Genomic DNA, 25,162 nt, shown 5'->3' on the forward strand with positions numbered 1-25,162 from the left:
TTAGACCATCTATAAACATTAACTTGAGTTCCTAAATGTGAGACCTTTAACTAATAACCAAGAAGCTGAAATCATTCCAAGAGCTAAACCACATCAATATGATATTCTTGTAATAATTCAATCTGAAGACAAAAGTTAAGTAGCAACTAATTGGTTCACAAGTTTTTTTTGAAAAGGCAAATAAAGGAGTTATATCTCATACTCATCAAGTCCAAAAGAGAACTCATTATCCCTCCCCCAAACCTTCCTATTTCTGTAAAGGGCACTACCATTCTTTCAGACACTTTTATTTCTAAGCGTCTAGCTCTTCTCACTCTTTTTGTGGAAAATAAAAAGCATTTATGATACACAGGTATTGAGGCTTCTCTCCAAGTGATCCACAAGCCTTTTATCCCTTTCATTTCCTAAACATGAACTGTATTCTTCAATGGCCCCTTACACCGAAGTCCATAAAGTGTATTTTGTAGCTTGAAGTGAACTCTGAATGAAACAAGGGATTTTAATAAGTGGAGGGGAGAAGGGTGTATATTCATGGTATAGAAGACAGCGCAAAGGCCTGAAGAGAGGAAATGGAAGGTCATGTATGAGGAACAGCATCAAGGTCAGTTTAACTGGATTTGCAGAGAGTAATATGTAATAAATATGTATATGTATAATAAATATGTAATAAAGCTAGAAATGTACATTGGATCCAGGTTGTGAAGGGCTGAAAATGCCATAAAGAGGAACTTGTATTCAATACTACAGGTAACAGGAGGCCCCTGTAGTTCATGGGGTAAAGGAATGATATGGTTAGGCCTGTCCTTTAGGAAAATCATTTTGGCAACTCTGTGAGATAACAGATCGGAGAGAATGGAGAGAGCCTTTACACAGGGGAATCAATTAGGAGATTATGGTATAATAGTTCTAAATCACTACTGATTAGAGAAATGCAAATCAAAACAACTCTTAGATACCACATCTCTCCTGTCAGATTGGCTAAAATAACAAAACAGGAAAATGATAAATGCTAGAGAGGATGTGGGAAAATTGGAACATTGTTACATTGCTGGTGGAGTTGTGAGGTGATCCAGCCATTTTGGAGAGCAATTTGGAACTATGCCCAAAGGGCTACAGGAATGTTCATACCCTTTGATCCAGCAATACCACTTCTAGGGTTGTATCCCAAAGAAATGACACAAGCGGGAAAAGGACCCATATGCACAAAAATATTTATAGCGGCTCTTTTTTGTGGTAGCCAAGAATTGGAAATCAGAGGGATGCCCATCAATTGGGGAATGGCTGAACAAGCTGTGGTATATGAAGGCAATGGAATACTATTGTGCCATAAGAAATGGGGATGATACGGACTTCATGACAACCTGGAAAAACCTACACAACATAATGCTGAGTGAGCGGAGCAGAGCCAGGAGAACATTGTACACAACCACAGATATATGGATTCCGTGAGGACCAACTCTGACAAACTTCGCTCTTCTCAGCAACACAAGGTGCAAGGACAACTCCAAAGCACTCATGATGGAGAATGCTATCTACATCCAGAGAAAGAACTATGAAGTTTGAATGCAGATTGAGGCACACTTCATGCTCGCCTTTTTTTCTTCTCTTTTGTTTTCGTTTTTGGGTTTTGTTTTGTTTTTTGGTTCTGTTTCTTCTTTCTCATGATTCATTCCATTGGTCATAATTCTTCTCCACAACTTGACTAGTGTATAAATTAATTCAATGTGAAGTTATACATGGTAGTTATATGAGAGTCCATGCCATCTTGGGGAGGGAGGGAAGAGGGAGGGGAGAAAATCTGGAACTCAAAATTATGTAGAACCATGTGCTGTAAACTAAAAATTAAAATTAAAATAAAAAAAATAGTTCAGGTACAAAGTGAAAAGGTCCTAAATTAGGCTGGTGGCTGTGTGAGTACAGAGGAGGAAATGGATGTGAGAGATGTTAGAATTAACAAGACTTGGGAACTGCTTGGATATGTACCATAAGATAATCAATTAGTTAGAGAAAAGCTCAGAACTAATGTCAAATTAGAAGAAAGCATAAAGATTAGAAGATTATATTGTCTGTAATAACTATAGTGACTTCAACGTGACTTTTAAACATGGAAAAAGTGGAAAGTGGAAAAAAGAGAAAGACACTGACCTTGACAGTCATTATTTCCTGCATAAGTTTAACTGATGCACTGTTGTCATCACAATGAGGAGGCCAAAATAGCCTAGAAATCGCCTTATTCCTATCGTCTCATAAAACAGTGAAAAGCAATGGAGGAAAAAACAGAAATCTTGACAAAAGACCCAACTCAACCATATCATTCCAATAATATTTGCAGATGAAGCTGGTGGAAAAAGTAGATGGAATATGCAAGTATTCTGTCAGCATTGTGATCTATTTTCATTGTGAATGGCAGCATACCCACCACATATGACCTTCCCAGAGGTAGACTGATATGCTATATCAAGATGTAAAAAATGATATTTAAGAGATGCATAATTACTCACAAGAAAGCAACATCATAGTCCATGCAGGAAAAACTATGAATCATTTTTCATCCATTTGGGTTTTCCTGTATGGATTTTCCTCATTTGATGGTAAGCACCTATGGAACTGTATTGCGTTTATATTGCATTGTCTTTCTATTTGTGTCTCAAATGCCTAGCATAGTCTCTGGCCCATAACAGGTTCTTAATAAATACTTATTAATAGTTTATTCATTAAGAAAAATATCTTTTAAGCATCTTTTTTACTTCCTCACATAGCATATCAGAGACTGAAGTATTCAAATGTGATGGACCTAAAGCTGAATAAGAAGAGGGAAGACGGAGTTGCATTTTAAAACTGTTCAGTATTTTTAACTTTCCAAAGCTAATCCCAAAATAAAAACTTATCTTTTTAACACAGTATCCTTCCAGGGGTGATGTATGTTTGTTAGTCTTGGAACAAAGTCTCCAAAGAATCAAAGTTGAGGGTGACCCAAAGGACATAAAAGAGATGCATAGTATGTCTAAACATAGGCTGCAGCACATTTCCAACAGTGATCGATGTGCAAAAACTGCTGTAAAAGCTAGTATTAAACAAATATACAACTGGAAAAGGAGATGAGAAGTCATATAGTAGGAGTGAATAATAATAGTCAGTACATGTATGCTACACTGGTACCTATGGAATGTAAAAAGGTCCAAGGAAATCCTAGATGAGAGCTCAAATTGTCCCAAGGACACTCAGGGAGAGGTTCATTAGTAAACTAAGGAATGAAAGAATAGAAAATTTTCACTTAATATGAGATCCAGCTTCCTCATGAATGAATGTAAGGCAAATGACAAGGGATCGATATAGAACAGGTAATGGTGAAAGTTTCCAGCCCCTGTGGGTCCCAGAGAAAAAGAACAGCATTCTGTAAATCCAAACCCCAAGCATTTATATATAAAATTGATCATATAGTTAAAAATCCAAAGGAAAGTAATTTTATGATTACTCAATATTTAAATATAACATCAGCCTCTCCCATGGAGACTGCCACTGTAGCTTTGAGAGGCAATAGAATCTTGACAAGCATTTTAACCCCAAAATTATGAAAACATTACCACAATTACTATTAACAGCAAATTAAAATATTTACGTACTTTAAAACACTGGGGAAAATGGTTCTGGACTAATTCTTAGTCTTAAATTCCATATTTCTTACATCCCATTTAAAACATCCTTTTTATTTGACTCTAGTTCAAGTCATAAAATATTAAAATATTTCCTTAGACAAGTTCATTTCACTAACATTCATGAAAACCACATCAATCAAGCCAATGCAATTTCCTATTAAAAAGTTAAAATTGAGAATGTGTACCTCAGTTTCCCCCTTGCGGACATTGCTTCTCTATCTCACACTCTGCTTTCAGACACCTTCCTTCCCATTAGCCCTGAAATTAAAGTCTCACCTCCACTGCCCTCCCTCCAGCCCTTCTTCCCTTTCTGGTAACAGAGTCAGACTTGAGCGCTACTCTAATGTTTTCACTTTTCTGGCTGAATCAAGCTTCTCTGAGGGAGTTGTTTCCCAACTTGCCAGTTTGTAACAGTCTCTTATATGTTTTTGTCTCTTAACAATGAACACTATTATTCAAAACCTAGAATATTAACATGAGGGTCCAGATTGACCTGGAGGTTTTCCATTACAGTCACTTTCTAAGGAGTCAACTGAGGGCCATGCACAAAGTTGCTTTTGTTATGAGAAAAAATGATTTAACATTCATAGTGTTGTTAAAGATGTTTTTTACAACCCACTCTTACAGAAATCAAGGAGAAGAGAGTCGATTCAATTAAGATATAGAACTTGGTTGTTTTTCACATTTCTGGTTCTATCTTAAAACATGTGCATTGTTTTCCAACAAATTCCTCAAAAAAAAAAAAAGAATCAAACCCATCTCAAAATGTTTTCTTCTTCATTATCATATGGACAAGCCTAACTGCTTTTGATGATATTTATTACCATTATATTTATGTATACATTTATACATAAATACATGTCCACTGGGAAAGGTAAATCCAGCCACATCCCCAGGTAAAATTTATATGTAAATAAAGTATGAATATATATAGGCATATATATATATGTGTGTGTGTGTGTGTGTGTATACACACACACACGCACACACACATTTACAGGATACATAAATCACCAAGACCAACATTTCCATATTAGCCACATTTTTTTAAAAAAGCCAAAAAATAAAGAGAAAAAAATATGCTTCAATCTGCACACAAAGTTCTTCAATTCAAAATAACATTTTTCATCATGACTCCTTTGGAATTGTGGTGGGTCATTGTACTGATCAGTTACCAAGTCTTTCATCATATTTATATTATATTTTGACAATATTTATAATATTTGATTATGTTTATAATATTTGATTATATTTATAATATTCTGCTACTGTGTATGCTGTTCTCCTGGTTCTGTTCGTTTCACTTTGCATAAGTTCAGATGTCTTTCCCAGGTTTTTCTGAAACCATTTTCTTTCATCATTTCTTACAGCACAGCAGTATTCCATGACAGCAGCTAGGTGGCACAGTGGATAGAGCTCTGGGCCTAGGGTCAGGAAGACCTGAGTCTAAATTCGGTCTTAGGCATTTATTAGATGTATGACTCTGGGCAATCACTTAAACTCTCTTTACGTCAGTTCTGTCATCTGAAAAATTGGGTTGATAAGAACACTTACCTCCCTGGGTTATTGTGAAAATTGAATAAGCCTGGCATATAGTAAGCATTATATAAATACTAATTATTGCTATTATATGCCATATATATGCCATATGTTCAGTCATTCCCCAGCTGATGAGCATCCCCACAGTTTCCAATTCTTTGTCATCACAAAAAAGAGCTGGCACAAATATTTTTGTGCATATAGGTCTTTTTTTCCTTTTTCTTGATGTATTTATATAAAAACTTTTTAAATTTTATGTTATCAAAATTATTAATTTTACCTCCCATGAACCTATCTCTTCTTTGGTCAGGAACTCTTCTTCTATTCATAGCTCTGACAGGTAACTTTTTAACTATCTCAAGTAGTTTTTTACTTGATCCTCTAGGATTCTCTAAGTAAATCATCATATCATCTGCAAAAAGTGATAATTTAGCTTCTTCTTTGCCTATTCTACTTCCTTCAATTTCTTTTTCTCCTCTTATTGCTACAGCTAACGTTTCTAGTACCAAATTGAATAACAGGGGTGATAATGGACATCCTTGTTTCACCCCTGTTCTTATTGGGAATGCATCTAGCTTATCCCCATTACAAATAATGCCTGTTGATGGTTTTAGGTAGATGGTATTTATAATTTTAAGGAAGGCTGCATTTATTCCTATGTTTTCTAGTGTTTTTAATAGGAATGGGTGTTGTATTTTGTCAAAGGCTTTTTCTGCATCTATTGAGATGGCATATGTTTTCTGCTAGTTTTGTTGTTGATATGGTCAATTATGCTAATAGTTTTCCTCATATTGAACCAGCCTTGCATTCCTGGAATAAATCCTACCCGGTAATAGTGTATTATTCTTGTGATAAGTTGCTGCAATCTTTTTGCTAATATTTTATTTAAAATTTTTGCATCAATATTCATTAGGGAAATTGGTCTATAATTTTCTTTCTCTGTTTTGACTCTACCTGGTTTGGCTATTAGTACCATATTTGTGTTATAAAAAGAATTTGGTAGGATTCCTTCTCCACCTATTTTCCCAAATAGTCTACAAAGTATAGGAATTAATTGTTCTTTAAATGTTTGATAAAATTCACATGTAAAACATCTGGCCCTGGAGATTTTTTCCTAGGGAGTTCATTGATGGCTTGCTCAATTTATTTTTCTGAGATGGTGGGGTTATTTAGAAATTTTACTTCCTCTTCTGGTAAGCTGGGCAATTTATGTTTTTGTAGATATTCATCCATATCCCTAAGGCTGTCAAATTTATGGGTATACACTTGGGCAAAATAATTCCTAATTATTGTTTTGATTTCCTTTTCATTAGAGGTGAATTCACCCTTTTCATTTTTGATACTGGTAATTTGATTTTCTTCTTTCTTTTTTCTAATCAAATTGACCAAAGGTTTATCAATTTTATTGGATTTTCATAAAACCAGCTCTTTGTTTTATTTATTAATTCAATAGTTTTCTTGGTTTCAATTTTATTAATCTCTCCTTTGATTTTCAGTATTCTAATTTGGTATTTAGTTGGGGATTTTCAATTTGTTCTTTTTCTAGATTTTTTAGTTGCATGCCTGATTCATTGATCTCCTTTTTCCCTATTTTATTCATGTAGGCATTTACAGATATAAAACTTCCCATAAGAACTGCTTTTGCTGCATCCCATAAGTTTTGGTATGTTGTCTCATTATTGTCATTCTCTTGAATGAAGTTATTAATTGTTTCTCTGATTTCTTCTTTGGCCCACTCATTCTTTAGAATTAGATTATTTGGTTTCCAATTAATTTTTAGCTTATTTTTCCATGGTTCTTTATTACAAATAATTTTTATTGCATCATGATCTGAAAAGTATGCTTTGACTACTTCTGCCTTTCTGCACTGGATTGTGAGGTTCCTAAGGTGCTATTTTAACTCTTTTGTGGGGGAAAATCTTGAGAGCTTGGAATTTTCTAATCTACTCCACCATCTTCCCAGAATCCTCTTGGTGCCAGAGCTTTTACACGATGCCTGTTGATATTCGAGTGAGAGGCACATCTATCAATTAACTTGTGCCTTGGAGTCTCTAAGGATTTAGACTAGACACTTATGACTTGGTTATGAGAGAAGATGAAAGAAGCTTATCACTGAGCTACAACTTCAAGTCTCTGCTCTGAGAGAAGCAAATAATAATACAATGCCTGAGTTTGTTATCAAAATCTTCAATAAGGAGATAAAGTTTTGCTAAGAATTTTGGTGTTCATGAGATACACAAATTAGCAGAGCAGTGGAAAGTTACTCATACCCACTTTCCCTAAACTGGGCAACTCGATTCTTACAAAAAGAGCCTCAGAGACTGACAAGAGTCCTATAAAGACAATCCATTGCAGTCATAGGTGACTTAGTTGGCCTCCTTGATGTACAGGTAGACACCATGAGTTCTTGCTTAAGCAGACTCTAAAGGGACTGCATACCAGTTCTGCAATGACTGTCTAATCTAGGCAATGGCTTAGAAAGTGACATTTCAAATGAAATCTTGACTCATTGGAAGAAACCCAACAACCAGATTCAGATGGGAGAAAAGGCAGGATCTAGAGGCAGTAACTTTTGTGCATAAAAATACAAATATAATGACTCCATGGATATAAAGATATCCTTTGATATAGAGAGGTGGAAGCAAATTAAAAATATTAATTTCTTGTTCTCTAGAAATATTAAGAAATAAATATTTCTCTAGTCTAAAGACGACTCCTAGAAATCCCCCCTTAGAAAAGTGGGTTATAGGTTGAGGACAAAAGGCCTTACTTAAATGGATATGGATTAAGAGAGGAAACCAAAGTTTGAACAGAGAGTACCTTTTGTCTTATTTAGATCTTTGCCTTCCCCATTCTCTGAATTGATACTGGCCTATAAGGGAAGTGCCCTCTTTTCTTACTCAGAAAAGACTGCAATAACCTTATTTTGCATTTCCAGTGCTTGGCAAAATGTGTAGCACATAGAAGTCCCTTGGTAAAATTTTACTGACTGAAAAGTCTTTTCAGTCTTTGAGGAAAGTGGTCAGAGAAGAAATTTAGTAGTAACTATTGTTCTGGAACACTAACCCCAAACTGTATTTTAACATATGATTTTTCCTTGTTCAAGATTTCTATAAATATTTCTATAAACAAAATGTCTTGGGCAGAGATGTCTAAGGGCATGTGGGGGGTTGGAGGGCTATGCCAGTTTGGATATTTTTCTAAGCTAGAAATGCTTGGTTTATAGAACGATATTAAAATAATAAAAAATTGTTTCTGGGAAGTTTATGCCTAAAATGCATAGCATTCATTTTTTCCTTCCACACCACAGTGTGTAATAACAGTTCTATATAGGCCTTCTACAAGTTCAATTTTAGGAATGAAGGACTGGTTCTGATGAGGACTATGACTATCTGAAACCATCAAGCAGCTCAAATACCCAGGCATAGAGATCTAGCAGGTCACAAGAGAGCTGGGTCTATTTGACCAATGACTAGTTTAACTTTGGCTGTTATAGGAGAAACTGAAGAATAGTTAAATATGTAGCCAGATAACAATACTAATGTTTAGCCATGTAATGTAAGGCTAGCCAATGTCAGTCAATCACTAAATAGACACTGACAAAACAAAGGCCGAAGACAATCCTTGCTCCCAAGGAGCACACAGTCTAATGGGGAAGGCAACAGACAAACAAATGGATCCAAATGAGATCAAGTCCATTTTTCATTGGCTGCTCTGCTTGGTCTTAACTTGAATGTCATGTTTCTCACAGGATAAGCTCATCGTCATGGAGACTGCTTCAACTTTGATAGTCCTCAAACATCATGTCCCTGCACCAGCACCCTCTGGTGCCCTCCTCCACCTTTTCAGCTTTTTTTGTGTAGTGTCTTCTTCCAATTGTTTGTAAGCTCCTTACAAGCAAGACTTGTCTTTCTTTTTCTTATTTATATCCTTAGTGCTTGGCAAGGTGTTTGGAGCTTGGCAGGACCTTAATAAATGTTTATTGATTAAGATATATACAGGATAAATTTGAAATAATCAACAGAGAAAAGGCACTGGAATTAAAGGGAATCTGGAAAGGCTTCTCATAGAAGGCAGGATTTTAGCTGGGACTTGAAAAAAACTAGGAGGTGAGGAAGGGGAAGGAAAACATTCCAGGCATGGCAGACCATGAGTGAAAATGCTGAAAGCTGGGAGATGGAGTATCTTATTCAAGAAACAGCGATGGGGGAGGGGGTAGGGAAATCAAGCAGCTGATCAGAATGGGACTGCAGGGATCTCTTTGCTGGTGCTGAGGCAGGATTCTCTTGCTTTGTCCTGCTTGGATCTGGGTGGCAGTCCTGGGTTGAGGAGGAACACTGTCATGACAGAGCTTGTGGTGGCTGTATTTTTTTTTGGAAGGAGGAAGGCAGGGCAATTGAGGTTAAGTGACTTGCCCAAGGTCACACAGCTAGTAAGTGTGTCAAGTGTCTGAGGCCAGATTTGAACTCAGGTCCTCCTGACTCCAGGGCTGGTGCTCTACTCACTGCACCACCTAGCTGCCCCTTGTGGTGGCTGTAAAGAGGGAATCCTTGTAGTTCCAGGGCAGAGAAGAGTGCTTGAGGTCCACAGACCAAAGCATGGGCCAGGAAAGGAGTAAACACCTCTCCTTGGATCATACCACCTGAGAAGAACTGAAAATTCATAGGTGCCTAGAAGTAGTTCTGAAAACACTTGTGCAAAACCCCTGAAGTTTGGGACAGAATATTCTCCACTCTGGAAGCAGAGTCATACCTTGACAAAGAGCTCAAAAGTCAAGTAATTGGCTGGAAAAATGAGCAGGTAGAGTAAAGAAACAGCAATGAGGTCAGTATCATTTGATGGCATAGCGCATGGTGGGGAAGTGAAGTGTAAGGAAACTGAAAAGGTAGGTTGAGAGGGGAGGTTATGAAGGGCTTTTGAACATCAAACAGATTTTATATTTGATCCTGGAAGTGATAGAGTCACCAGAATCTACTTAGTACAGAGAGAGGGGTGACATGGTCAGACCTGTGCTTTGGGAAGATCACTTTGGAGGCTGAGTGGAGGATGGACTGGAGTGGGGAGAGCTTGTGGCTGGGAGACCCCATCGGTAATCTATTGTAACGATTCAGGTATGAGGTGATGAGGGCTGACACCAGGATGGTGGCAGTGTCAGAGAAGAGAAGGGAAGCTATACAATATATGTTATAAAGATAAAATCAAGAGGCGTTGGATAGATTGGATACAGGAGGGGCAGTGAGAGAGTGTAGAGTTGAAGATGACATTTGGGTCTGGGTGACTGGGATGATGGTAATGCTCTCAACAGTACTAGGAAAGTTAGGATGATGAGTGCATTAGAGAGGAAAGAGAATTAGTTCAGTTTTGGATATGTTGAGTTGAAAACATCTACAAGATATTCAGTTGAAGATGTTTGAGATGTCCATTAGGTAATTGGAGATGAAATAGGTCATTGGAGAGGTTAAGGTTGGATAAGCAAATTTGAGAATCATCAGATAGAGATGATCTTTGAATCCATGGGAGCTAATGAGATCATAAAGAGAAATAATATAGAGGAAGAAGCCCAGGACAGACTCCTGGAGAGTTGTCGATGGTTAGTGGGTATAACCTGAAAAAAGAACCAGCAAAGGAGACTAGGAGAAGTCAGATAGGTAGGAGGACCAGAAGAGGCGTGTCAGAAAAACTGCATATGATTGACACATGCTAAGTACTTGTAAATTTTGAGTATATTTCTGTTTGATCACTTTTTCATGATCATTTCTGTGCTAGAGTCATACATGTACCATTGCTGTGTTTGTTAGTGATGCATAGTTATGTTTCTTTGCATATACACTGCTTGTTTATGCATGCTTGTTGTTTTGTATGCTAACTGGCGTAATTGCTTTTTCTCATGCATATTTACCTGGGTTCTATGGATACTCATGTCCTGCTGTGGCATGTGCATGTGATGGCTTGCATGTAGATTAGACTTATAACCACTGAAGTAGTCTGCAAGTGACACTCTTGCACATTGCCATGTATTCTGCTTATGCTATTGATGTAAATTTGCTGCTCAGGGTACCCTAAGATGACCACTTTGTTCTGTTACATGCTGGTGCTTATTTTGATACTGTGCTGCGTAAATGGAAATATCAACTAAAATGCAGCCAAATTTGCAAAAGGCTGCAAAGTTTCTAAATGTAGTGCTCCCTTGGTATTGCAAAGGAGATTAGGGTGATGGAAAAGAACCCCTGATGATGGTTCTGGAAGAAATCCAGAACCATTCTTCCATTCTCCATTCCCTGAAGAAATGGCCTGAGCTGGATCTGCCACAGCCAGACTCCTGATAAGCCAACCAGTCCCATCCTAAGGGAGGAGGAGGCCAGGAGCTTCCACAGAGCAGGAGAGCAGGAAAGCATGAGAGAAGTGAAGGGTGTGCTCCAGAAAGCAGCCCCTACAAATGGAATGGCAGAAACTCAAGAGAGAAGAAACCATGGAGAACGACCGCCACACAAACAGCAGCTGAGTTCGGGTGATGCGATACATAGACTTTCAGGCCAGGAAGCATGCCTGCACAATCTCATTTCCTTTTCTTCGTGGTCCCTCTCTTTCTACTCCACAGTGTGATTTCCCAGAATCTCCATTTCTAAATCTTCTGTTTGCTTTCAGTTTCATTTCATCTTTTAAGTATAATAAATCTGGTTAACCATTACATTTGCTCCACATATATTCTTGGGCAAATGCATCCAAGAAAAACAATGGGGGTAGTGTGTAAAGGAGACAGGCCAGAAGGAAGAAATCAGTTTTACAACTGGATTATATAGTTCACCCAAGAAATTCTCTAGCTAAGAGAGGCTTGAGCTGTAGGAACAGAACGACAGATTTATATTTTTTAAGTTCCCAGAATGGCAGGAGAAACTTAGAGTCAGGCCCTTCAACATGCTAATCAGCATTTTGGGCTAAGGGGGAAGTAATGAGCTGTGATGCCAGGAGAGGGGGTGCCTTGGTGCCTTTCCCATGGTCTTTCTACACCAGGCTGAAAAGGAAAGCCACTTTTCTGGGCCCAAAGAACTGGCTGGAGAAAGAGCCATGCCTGAGAGGCAGACTACAGCAATGCCCTGACCTGATGGGGGGTGGGGGGAATGAAAAGGCGTGACAAACCCCCACTAGCCCAACAGAGCAGTAGCACCGCTAGCAACACTGCTACACAGTGTATTTTGTATTCTCCTATCTGTGTTCTCTCCAACAGACGGGGAGCCTCTTAAGGGCCAAGGCTTGTCAGTACTTTGTAGGGTTTCTAGCATATAGTAAGTGCTTAACAATGACTTATTGAGTGAGTAGAGCACCAGCCCTGGAGTCTGGAGGACCGAGTTCAAATCCGGCCTCAGACACTTAACACATTTACTAGCTGTATGACCTTGGGCAAGTCACTTAAACCCAATTGCCCTGCATTCTCCCCTCCAAAAAAAATCGCTTATTGAATTAGATTTGATTTGCACATAGAAAAGGTAGTTTAAAGAACTGGTCTAAATAGGAAGGAACAATGCTCTTATTTTTAAATAATAAACGGTGACTCAAACAAAAATAAACAAAAACTTCAAATCAAAACAAAATTCACAAATGAAATTTTGATGAAATGACAATGGTGAAATAACCTTGAAGCCATTCATAATTTCTCAAAACAAAAAAACAAAACATAATAGCAAAAAAATAGCAAAAAAAACCCATAAAAGCAAAATAACAGCAAAGGCACATCTTGTAAAAGTATTCATTTACAGGAAAAAATGGAAGCTAATGTCTTATGGAGAGTGACTCATGGGAAATTCCCATTGTCACATGCTGCAGCACAGGTACTTAGAACTTATATATGCCAGTTTAAAATGTTTTTCCCTCTTCACCATTCCTAGGATCCAGCAGCAACAACAAACATGAGCCTGAAGGTTCTGGCTATACTTTTAGCCATACTCCTCTATTCTACTGATGTTCACGGTATAGTAGAACTTTTTTTTTTACTGGTTATGCCCAGAATATTTCCTTCTCTGACCCTTCAACTCTCCTCATTCTGTTATCAGTTGATTCAAATCTTAACCTTTTTTTTTCTTCTTTCATTCTAAAGTACCTGCTCAAAATCTAGTACCTTTTTGTAATGAATACTAGCAAGCTCTATACCTTTGGCACTAAATGCCAGAAGTATCTATGGCTTTAGAAAGCAGTTATTCCTGACAAAACCTTTTTTACATGTTACAGAATCAGGCAAGTGCCAGCAGCAGCTGTTTTAATTCAGCAAGTTTAAATTTGGGGGCAATAATATCAGCTGGTAGAAAACATTTTTGATCACAAGCTGCAGCTCAGACTATATAGTTAACAAGTGGCAGAACTGTGATGTGAACCCAGGTTCTCTAACTGAAAATCTGAGGATGCTTTTCAATGCCTACAAGGCTACCTCTTCTAGATCAAGCAGTAAATTACAGAGGCAAAATCTGAACTAAGTTTGGGTCTTAAAACATCTTTGTTCTTAGTATTATTCATTTTTTATTGTTTTGTGATGTTTGTTCTTTTCCTTGATATGGACATAGTCATTGTGTATATAGACTAGTTTACTGGTTCTGCTTATTTCATATCACATCAGTTCATGGAGGTTACTCCAGCTTCTCAGTAGTCACAGCCAAATTCCCTTACATTCATGAACCACAATTTGGCCATTCCTCAATCTATGGGGGCTACCTTGCCAGTTCTTTGCTATCATAAAAAGTGCTGCTATAAGCATCTCATGTATACGGAGTCTTTCTTTTTGTTAATGATCTCCTTTTGGATAGATGCCTAGCAGTGTAATCTCTGCCTTAGGCTACACATCTATTAGCTGTATAATCCCAAAGTGCTTTCTAGAATTCACAGATACACCAATAATGCATTAGTTTTTCCACATTCCCTCCAACACAAATTATTCCCACCTTTTATCATCTTTGCCAATTTGTTAGGTAAGCATGTTAATTCTTAAAAGGGAAATAATTAGGGGTATCCCACCATAATATAGGGCACCATATAAGTTTCTTCTACACCATTCTGCCAAGTTTTTTCCTTAATGTTTTGCTTAAGTTTAAAATTAAAAATTATATTAATCTGACTTAAGCCCTCCTTTTAAAATAAACACTACTACTGTATTGCTTAGTGATTTTCTTCACCAGCAAAAACACAGTTTATATATAAACAAAATTAACATAATACATAGATATAGAGCATTACAAGTGCTGGTATTACTAATTAATACCTTATATCTCTCCCAGGTTTCCTAAGGCTCCGGGGGGGCCGGTGCCTTTGTAGAGGCTCTACAGTGAACTCGGTAAATCTAGCAAACATTAAAAAGCTTTCGATATTTTTTCCAAGTGGCAGTTGTGACAAAAAAGAATTAATGTAAGTAAATGACTTGATGATGATGAAGACAATTGTATCTATTCAATTTTACTTTGGAAATTTGATAGAGGCTGTATTTGATTCTCTGTTAATAGTATCACCCTGAAAAGAAGTGGGGACCAAATGTGCTTGAATCCAGAATCCAAACAAGGAAAGTTTCTCTTGAAGGTAGGCCTCAAGGATATTGTTGCTTGTTTTCTTTTTCTCCTTACCTGTCAAACATTTAAAATCACATCAGTACTTTGGAAAGAAGGATATCATTAACAGATAACTCCTTTTTTGTTTTACAGAGAGTTATAAAAATGAATTCTTGAAAAGGAAGATCACAAAGCACCATAAAGGACTTCAAAACTTTGATTAAGTCCTTTTGTGACCACTAGACCACTGACTACCCACTCTAAAAATGATGGGGCATTGGAGGAAATGGCCTTTCAGGTGCTTTCCAGGTCTAGATCAATGATCCTATAATCTACCCTCTAGTCTAGACGACCTCTTTCCCTACTTCAGCCTAGCTAGCTAGCTAGATGGTCTAGCCCAAGAACCACCAAGGAGCTCTGTTGTCTACAGCTGGTGTACGGTGTTTGTGAAAAGCTACTTTCCTTTCTCAACTGACTGAGTCTCTTGTTTTGGTTACAGTGTCTCATTTACCATCAGGAGTTGTAGCAAAGACATCAACATTTATTACTAATAACATTTATTGTTTGTCAAAATATGATAGATCCAAATCCATAAATGATATAGGAAATTATCTGAATAATGAATGATTTTACACATAAAGCACGGTTATCTTTTGGATAAAAAAAATGTACTTTATAGTCAGTAAGGGAAGAATTTTTATTCCTTATAATGTTGTTATAACAAAGAATTAGCCTGTTAAGTGCCATTGTGAAAGGAAATTAAGAACTGGGGAAAAGGAGAAGGGCTGAGATGTCCCAACTTAAAGTGGCAGCTCAAGGGAACATGTTCACTTATTTTTTTTTCACTGAAATGTACCTTTTAGTTTTCTTTTACTTTTGGAAATGATAAATAAAACTATTGTGGACATGCTTAAAATGAGAAATAATTTGGTATGCTAAAGAAATGTGTTAAAAAATAAATCAGTTTTGAGCAATCATCTTTGCATTTTCATTTTTTTTACCTGAGAAAAATGTTTAAGTCTTTTAGTCCAATCACATCTCAGTATCTTATGCTAAAAATTGGAGATACCTAAGCCTAATTCATTTTGAAATGGATCAAAATAATTTCCTATTATCAGTTTTAGAGGCCTAAGAATGGAAATCACTAGCCCCATTCCCAAACATTTAGGATTACTGGAACAATTTCCCCTTGGAGCTTATGGACTGATAGCAAAGATATAAAGTGGATATCTGTGAATGCAACAAATTATCAATAATGATTTGTACACAAAGATGGGTGCATAAGACATTATTCATGACATGTAGGACTAGGGAATCAGGTGGGCTAGTCATATAGTGGGAATGAGAGATAACAAATGGCCACCCTGAGTGTTGCATTGGTACCTTTTGTTCATCCATCCCCACCAACGTTCCCCTCTGAAGCTGACCACCTCTTCCAGTGGGCCCTCTGGAAAGGCTGCTCCATAGGTAACAAACTTACTTTTATGTTCAACATTTTCTTTTCTCACTCCTTTCATATTTTTGCATTCACTGATGCCCAGCTCTCTCCTCCACCACCCCTACACTCACTGGGTGGGTTGGAAAGTCAGAATACCCCAATTCCCAATGCCACTTAATTTCAGACTCTTTCTACCAGCATCATTCAAAAAGCTCTATTTGTTTGGAGTTCATACAATCCATATTTCTCACCCAATCAGAATTCTGGCAATTGTTGTCGACAGACCTCCCAACATTCCTTCCTTTTTCAATGAGTTCACTGCCTGGCTCCCAGTCTTACTCTCTTCCCTAACTGCTCTCCTCATATTAGGGGATTTCAACATTTATATTTATATTTCCTCAAATATTTTAACCTTCCAGCTTCTCAACTTACTCATTTCCCATGACCTATTCCTGCGTATCACCTCAGCTACACAGAGATGGTCACATCCTTGATCTTACCATTACTGACAAATGCACCACTTCTATGTTCATGAACTCTAAAATTCCTTTGATCCCAATCTGTTATAATTCTACTTCTCCCTCTGCCTTGCAACTCCAAACTTTGCTCTTCACCCTCATCATGACCTCCAGTCTCTCTATCCCTCAGGTCATGATCCAGCCCTGGCTACATCCTCTTCTCTTCCCCTTCTGGACCCATTGATGAACCAATTCAACTCTACACTGTGCTCTACTCTTGAGTCTCTTACCCAATTGTCCTACTAAAGGTCTGGCCTTGCCAAGACTCAGCACAGGATTGCTCCCACCATCTGATGCCCTTGCTTAATGAAGTAGAAAATCACAAAATTGTGCCTCCTGACTCCACTACAAATTGACATTACATAATATCAGCTGGGCCCTTGCTATAGTGAGGAAAGCCTTTTACCTTTCTCTGACTGACCTCCCCATTCACCACAATGGCTCTTCCAAAATTTTCCACCCCACCTCAAATGGCCCATGGCTCTCCTGCCTCCAACCCTTCTCAGCTGAGAATCCTGCTTCCTATTTCCCTAAAATAATGGAAGCCATTCCCTGAATGCTTCTTCTTCTCCCCTCCCCCTTACCTCATCTCACTAAGATGCCTTTTGCCCCTCTCTCCTCCTTTGCCCCCTTTTCACATGAAAAGGCAAAGCCCTCCACCTGTATGAGCATCGCCATTCTCTCTTGTCTCCTCCAGCAGACTGTTCCCTCTGATATCCCCACTCTCACTTCAAATTTCTTCCTGTCTTCTTTCTGCTTCTCTAGTGACTACAAATGGACGCATGTCTCCCATGCTCAAAATCCCTCACTTAATCCACCTATCCAACAGCAGTTGCCCTATATCTCTTCTCCATCTTCTGGCTAAATCTGCTGAGAAGGCTGTCTTCATGCTTCTACTTCCCTTCCTCCTACTAGCCCCTTAACTCTCTGCAGTCCGGCTTCTGCCCTCAGCAATCAAATGGAGTTGCTGTCTCCAAAGTGAAGGAGAATCTCTTAATTGCTAAGTCTACCTGGCTTTTCTCAGATTCCTCCTTCCTCTGCAGCCTTTGACGCTGTTAATCACCCTCTTCTCCAGGTTTTCAAGACACTGCTCTCTCCTGGTTCTTCTCCTACCCATTTGACTGCTTCTCCTCAGTCTCCTTTGATCTCTGCCTGGCACAATGACTAAATTGCTGGGCTTGGCATCATGAAGATCTGAGTTCAGATCCAACTTCAGACACTTCCTAGTTGTGTCACAATGAGCCTTCATTTCCTCAACTGTAAAAAGGGAATTATAATAGCACCAACTTCTCAGGACTACTGAGAGGATTCAAAGAGATGACATTTGTAAAGCACTCAGCACAGTATCCGACACATAGTAGGCACTTGATAAATGTTTGTTCCTTTCCTTCCCCTCTTCATCCAGGCCAGCCCTGTTAACTACAGAGCCCCAAGGCTCTGTCCTGGGACCTCTTCTCCCTCCATATTATTTCATTTAGTGATCTCATCAGTTCCCATGGATTCAACTAACATCTCTTATGCAAATTATTCTCAGATTGATTTGGCCAGCCCTAATCTTTCTACTGACCTCCAGCTCACATCTCTGCCTGTTGGCCATTTTAAACTTGACATGTCCAAAACCAAACTTATCATCTTTTTTCCCAAACCCTCCCCTCTTCCTACCTGCCCTATTATTATGGACAGTACCACCATCCTCCTCCCTATCACCATTGGCATCCTCAACTCTTCACTCTTACTCCCTGTATCCAATCTGCGGTCCATTCTTGTTGCTTCTACCTCTTGTCTGTGCTCTCCTCTGACAATGCTATAGTCCTATTGAAGACCCTTGTCCTTTTGTGCCTGGACTACTGTAATACTGTAATAGCCGTCTGGTTGGTCTTCCTGCCTCAAATCTATCCCTTCCTCCACTCAACTGCCCAACTGATTTTCCTAAAATGCAAGTCTGACCATGTTACCACCCTGTTCAATCAACTCCAGGGGCTTCTTGTTGCCTTTACTATCAAATATACATCCTGTCTGGCTTTTGAAGCCCTCCACAACTTTCCTACCTTTCCAGTTTTTGTACAACTTGCCCATCTTCCGAATCCCACATACTCTTCAGTCTGGTTACACTGGCCTCCTTGCTGTTCCTCACACTAGACAATCTCCCTAAGACAGGCACTTTCACCAGCTGTCCCCTATAGCCGGGCCTCTCTCCCTCCTCTCCTCTACTTCCTAGATTCCACAGCTTCCTTCAAGCCTAGGCAAAAGTACTACCTTCTGTAAGAAGCCTTTTTGCATCCTCCTTAATGCTAGTTCCTTCCCTCTGTTGATTATCTCCAACTTATCCCATCTGTATCTTGTTTGTACACACTTGTTTGCCTGTTGTTTCTTCTATTGGGCTGTACATTCCTTTTTTTAGACATTCCTTGAGAGCAGGGACTGTCAGTAAGACAAGTCAATAAACATTTATTAAGCACTTACTACATACAAATACAAGTAAAAAGAAAGGCTCTAGACAGACTTCATTGTAACCTGGAATGACTCACACGAACTGATGCTGAGTGAGGGGAGCAGAACCAGGAGATCATTACACACAGTTACAGACACACAGTATCCGTAAGGACTAACTCTGATAGACTTGACTCCTCTCTTCAATGCAAGGTTCAAAGACAGCTCCAGAAGACTCATGACAGAAAAAGCTATGCACATCCAGAGAAAGTATTTCAGAGTCTGAATGCAGATTGAGGCAAACTTTTGCTCTCTCTTTTTTTTCTTCTTTTTTGGTTTCATTTCTCCTTTCTCATGATTCATTCCATTGGTTATAATTCTTCTTTACAACTGGACTATTATGTAAATAATTTCAGTGTGAAGGTATATGTAGAACCTACACTGGATTACATGCTTCTTGGGGGGTTGGGGGGAGGAGTGGGAGGGAGAGAAAATCTGGAAACTAAAACTTGTGGAACTGAGTGTTGTAAACTAAAAAGGAAAGATAAATTTATTAGAAATTTAAAAAAAGAAAGGCTCTTCCTTCAAGATTATATTCTAATGGGGGTAAGTAGGGAGGAAGAATGTACCCAGTGAAGGGAATGTTGGAGGAGTCCAGATTGCAGCCTGGTAGGAAATGAAGAGATGGCCAGCCTGGGCACTCTCCTTAAATGGAGGTTCTGGAAGGAGACATCTAATTGGAGGGACTGATTACAGGGGGATGGAAGTAACTTTGGAAGTATGAATTGCAGAGTTGAGGTGATCTTCCAGTACCAAGTTTCTGGAGGCCTGATGAAGAGCTTTTGGTCTTTTGCCTTTCTTTGTGTCTCTAGAACTTAGAATAGTACCTGGCAAAAAGGAGGCACTTAAATGCTAGTTAACCGATTGACTGGCTCACCAGTATATCAGGCGGATTCTCTATGGAAGATGTATAGGAAGAAAGGCACAAAAATTTCTCAGGATGATGTAATGACAATTTAGGTTTGAAGATCTTTCCCACTCAGGCATTTTGACAATTATCATCTCTGTTGTGATTATTCAATGCAGATAAGAAGAGTGAATGGGTGCAATCTGAAACTTTCAAAGAAGTATTTACTTTAATGAGAGATTATGGATTTACTTAAGTATTTTAAACAAACATGTAAACATTTGAAAAGTTAAGATATTGACCTTAGCATTAACAGGATGAAACCAAAGAATTCAAATCAAGACCTTATGTTTGGTGGTGCGTACAGAAGCAGATGTGGGGAGCTAGGTGGTATAGTGCATAGAGTGACAAGTCTAGAGTCAGGAAGACCCGGGCTCAAAACTGACCTCAGACACTAGCTGTGTGACCCTAGGCAAGTCACTTAACCCTATTTACCTCAGTTTCCTCATCTGTAAAATGAGCTGGAGAATGAGATGGCAAACCACTCCAGTATCTTTGCCAAGAAAACCCCAAATGGAGTCACAGAGTAGGACACGACTGAACAAAGGAGATAGGATATAGACCATACTTTCAAGGAATCTACATTCTAATGAAAGGAAAGACAAGTACACTAAAAAAAATTAACTGAAAGGTGAATATGATAAATGCAAAAGATGTCCATGAAAACTGCTATGAAGGACAAGCAAAGTCTTTATTTAAGGAAGAGACAGGAGATCAATTTGTCCAGCAGAGATTAAGAAAGGCTTTGGGGAGATGCTAGGCCCTACAGTAGATTTTTCAAAGTACTTCCTCTTTCAATTTCAGAAAAAAATACCCTACTTTGTGCAACTTTCCCCTGTGGCCAATTTAGGCAAGAAGGTCTATTAGAAGGTGATCACAAAATAATCTAGGTAACAACAGATGAGGGTCTGAAATAAGGTGGTTGCAAGAGTGAAAGGGCTGAATAGGAGACATAATGACAGTCAGATAAGGGCAGGGGAAGAGTGAAAAAAAATGACTCCCCATTTTTAGCCTGTGTGACTGCAAGTGACAGTATCAGTAACAGGATGGAGAAGTGAGGGGGACTCTAGAAATTCTAGAAGTTCTAGAATATAAAGCAGATAAGTGGGAGTACAGGGTTGAAATTCTGAGGAGCATCTGGAAGGAGAGATATAAATTTGGTATTCAGATCCACAGAGATAAGAAGTGACATCATGGGGAGTGGATAATATAATATAGAAAGAGGAGACAATGACCAAGGACAAAACCTTAGGAGATGCACATGTTGAAGGGACAGGATGAGGATAATGATAGATAATTCGAGTATTGGAAAGGGAAGAGGCCACGTCCATGGTCTTTCCTGGATAACTACGTCTTTTCTCTTTGAACAGTTATTAATATCTTTGGAATATCAGACCTGAAGCAAATAGAGAGAAAAGAGTGAGTGTGATGCAGTGCAAAGAGTGCTGGCTCTGGAGAGCAAAGACCGGGATTCAAATCCTGCCTGACGCTTAATACCTGTGTGACCCTGGGCAAGTTACTTAAACTCCCTGTCTCTTAGTTTATTCATCTGCAAGGTGAATGAGTTGGATCAGATGAATTCTGAGGTCCCTTCTGACTCTAGATCCATGACCCTCACACTAGATATGGGCCTGGTAAAAAGAGTGCTGGACTTGGAAACAGAAGAGACCTAAGTTCAAACTCCCACACCTGGGGTGGATGGAATGATGATGATGTCCAATGGAAAGAAGGCTGGACTCTTACATTGCTCCTGTTTTGAGATGTCCAATGGGCAGGTAGATATGTGAGACTGTCCTCTCCTCTCTAGTGTCGAGGGCACCATCACCCTTGTAGCCACACAGCTTTGACACCATCCTTGACTCCTCACTGTCTCCTCATCCCACAGTCAATCAGTTGCCAAATCTTGTTTTTATATCCATGTCTCACATCTGTCCCCTTCTTTCTACTCAACAGCTACATTCCAGTTCAGGCCCTCATCACCTTTCACCTGAACTTCCACAATAGCCTCCTAATTATTTACCTTGCCTCAAAAAAGGGGGGGAGATATTTCCTTTCCAATATATCCTCCATACACCTTCCAAAGTATAGATGTGACCCCCCTATTCAGTCAACTGCCTTGGCTTCCAACTGACTCAAAGATCAAATATTGTTTTATTTTTATCTCTTTTATTTATTCTCATTCTTTAAAAAATGTTATCTTTGTGTGTTTAATGACATATTATTAGTACAGTAGTTTATGTATATAATTTATAAATATAACTGTAAATATAAATAAGTACATATGTACACATATTGGGGGAGTGCTTAACACTTTTTACTGATAGGGATGCATAATCAAAAAAAGATTGGAGACCACTGCTCTATATGGTAGAGAGAGCTGGCAAGTTACAGAATCATAGGAGATTGCTTAGAGAGCAAGTTCTTTCCGGTGATTTTATAGGTGAGGAAACTAAAAATTTGAGTGAAATGACTTGCCCAAGTTCACATAAGCAGAGACAAAATTTCAAAGCAAGACATCGAATGCCAAATCCTGGGCTCTTTGAACAGCACAGTTGCTGTGCGGTTCTCCCCCTTGGTCACCTCATTCATTCCTAGAACTTCAACCATCAATTCTATGGAGACAAGTAGAAATTTTCTTCCTCTCTCTCCTTAAACTCTTCTCAAATATACAGATCTGTAATACTAATTGTGTGCTTAACACCTTCACCCCAATGTTCTGCCAACCTCAAACCAGTATCCAGGTTCTTTTGTCACAGTATCTCAGGGATAATGAGTTCATTTTTGGACTTGTAGGGTCTAGATGCTAGTAAAATAATCAAGTGAATACATATAACAGGCAGCTTAATGCCAAATGAGGCCTTAAAAAGCATGAAAGAATGATTGGAAGTGAGAATATAGATTTGCAAGTAAAAGGAATAAAAGTGATAATTAAACATTTGATTTTTGAAGAAAGACCAAGTTGAAGCTTTCTTTTTTCTTCAAAACTATGGAGTGCGAATTTTATAGCTATGGATGCCCTTTCAGGTTCTAGACTCCCTTACATCATTCTAGTGAACATTCTTATTATCATTATTCATTTAAGCTCTTATGTTCTACAGAGCATTCATGACAATAAAGTAATGCTTTCCTCTTGTTTTCTCTCCTTTAAAGAAAAAAAGAGAGAGAATTAAGTACACAAATCTAGCAAATTTAGGTCTTAAGAGCATCACTAGGAAAATAAAAATTGCATTTTGCATATCTGTTTTTGATTGTTAAATGTAATACACTTGTATAGGGGGAATGAGTTAACACACCAGTTTAGAATGTTAACGTTGATTTCTTACAGGTTTTAGCTGCTAACCAATGTAAACTATTGTTAGGATTAATGTTTTCCTTAGAATATAAATTATTCATTTGCACAATTTCATCTTTGGAGTGGTAATGTTAACTAACCTGCTTTTCTAACCCTGTCCAACACAAAGTTCAACTTTGATTTACTGGACAGAGATGAAACTTGGGCAATCAGGCAAGACCAACCTTATGTAGTTTCACTTTCACATAAAGTTTTACTTCCTAGAAATCTTGAGGGCATGAAGTACATTGATTACACAACTTTGCTTATAAACTGCCACAACATTTGGAAGTTCCCTAAGAGGGAAAGGCTACTTTGATTTCTAATAAATCATGCCTGTTTCTCTAGCACCCTTTGACATTTTCAAAAAAATATAGATCTGTACCAAAACAAACTATGAATTAAAAACTGGATACTCAGTTCATATCCCAGTAAATGTCTATTACATTAAACCAAATGGAAACTTTGTCTCCCCAAAAGACAAATGACAGATCAATCCAAAACAGAACCAAACTTCCTTGCCCAAAAACGTTCCTGGCAAATGATCCACCAGCTTTTGCTTGGTTATCTTCAACAACAGACAGTTGTCCAGGCCGCAAAACAGCCTGTCCCACCGTCAAATGACTCTAACGGTTACAAAAGTTTTCTCCTTATTACAATAAAAGTTTGCCTCCCTCTAAATTTTCACCCACTGGTGAAAACAATTTCAGTTCAACAGCTTCGATTCTGCAATCTTGTATTAAGTACTTGACACAAGGCACTGCGTCAGGCAGGCAGCAGTGATACAAGAAGAAAAATAACACAGTTTGGGTCCTCAAGAAGTTTTTTTAATCTAGTTTTGCAGAGGGAAGGGGAATATATAACACATAAAAAGTTGGTATTATATAAGGTGGAACCTAATCCAGGCAAAGGAGAGATCAAAACAAAATGTTCCAGGAAAATCTGAGGCATATAGCACTCTTTGAGTATCTATCTCAATAATTGCCATTTATATTAATGGCTGCAAAACTATGACTGCCAAAATTCATTCCATAATTTTTATTCATAAGGATATGTTTGCTATTTTGGATATATGCCTTCTCTTATCAAGTGACAGTGCCAGCTTGAAAATATATACATATGGCCATTGCCCTGGAACACAGGACCTGTGTGTTCACATGGACCAGGTTCAGTCCTGGGGAAGGCTGACCCAAAAGAGAAGGGGTCCTGCTTTTCTTGCATTCTCTGGCTCATTGCTTCTGCCTAGAATTCTGGGGAAATACTCTTCATTATGTGGCACCCTGCCCCACCCCAAAAGGATCAACCAGGCCCATTTTAGAAAGGCATTTATCGTACTAGGTATTCAATATCAGGCATCGGACAGCTATGTCACAGAATCACAGAATTTGTGTTAGAATGCACCTCAGTGTCCATTTACTCCAACATGAAGGGACTATCTACCATGATATTCCTGGAACATAGTTATTCATCCTCAGCTTGAAGACCTCCAAGAAGACCCTCTACCACTTGGGATAACCCATTCCAGTTCTGGAGGGCACTAGAAGAAGCTCTCAGGAATTTTCTTCCTGAAATCAAGCCTAAGTTTTCTCTTTGCAGCTTCTACCCTCTTTGGTCCTGGTTCTGTCTTCTCACCTCAGCAGAACAAGTCTAATCTCCCTTCCAGGTGACATGCCCTCAAATTCTTGAAGATGGCTCTTGTGTTACCCCTGAGCCTCTTCTTCTCCAGGCCAAAAAAATGCTCAGTTCCTGGAATCATTTT

At 38.6% G+C, this 25,162-nt stretch overlaps 1 protein-coding gene across 1 annotated transcript; it reads left to right on the plus strand.

The window, feature by feature from the left end:
* The first annotated feature begins 13,060 nt into the window (after positions 1-13,060).
* CXCL11 (C-X-C motif chemokine ligand 11) lies at positions 13,061-15,553 on the plus strand. Its single transcript, XM_036763579.1, has 4 exons — positions 13,061-13,160; positions 14,456-14,582; positions 14,678-14,750; positions 14,873-15,553. The coding sequence occupies exons 1-4, from the start codon at positions 13,100-13,102 to the stop codon at positions 14,894-14,896; spliced, it is 285 nt and encodes a 94-aa protein (XP_036619474.1). The 5' UTR covers positions 13,061-13,099; the 3' UTR covers positions 14,897-15,553.
* The last annotated feature ends 9,609 nt before the right edge of the window (positions 15,554-25,162 follow it).

The sequence above is a fragment of the Trichosurus vulpecula genome, chromosome 6, assembly GCF_011100635.1.
Source record: "Trichosurus vulpecula isolate mTriVul1 chromosome 6, mTriVul1.pri, whole genome shotgun sequence".
In the NCBI taxonomy this organism is placed as follows: domain Eukaryota; kingdom Metazoa; phylum Chordata; class Mammalia; order Diprotodontia; family Phalangeridae; genus Trichosurus; species Trichosurus vulpecula.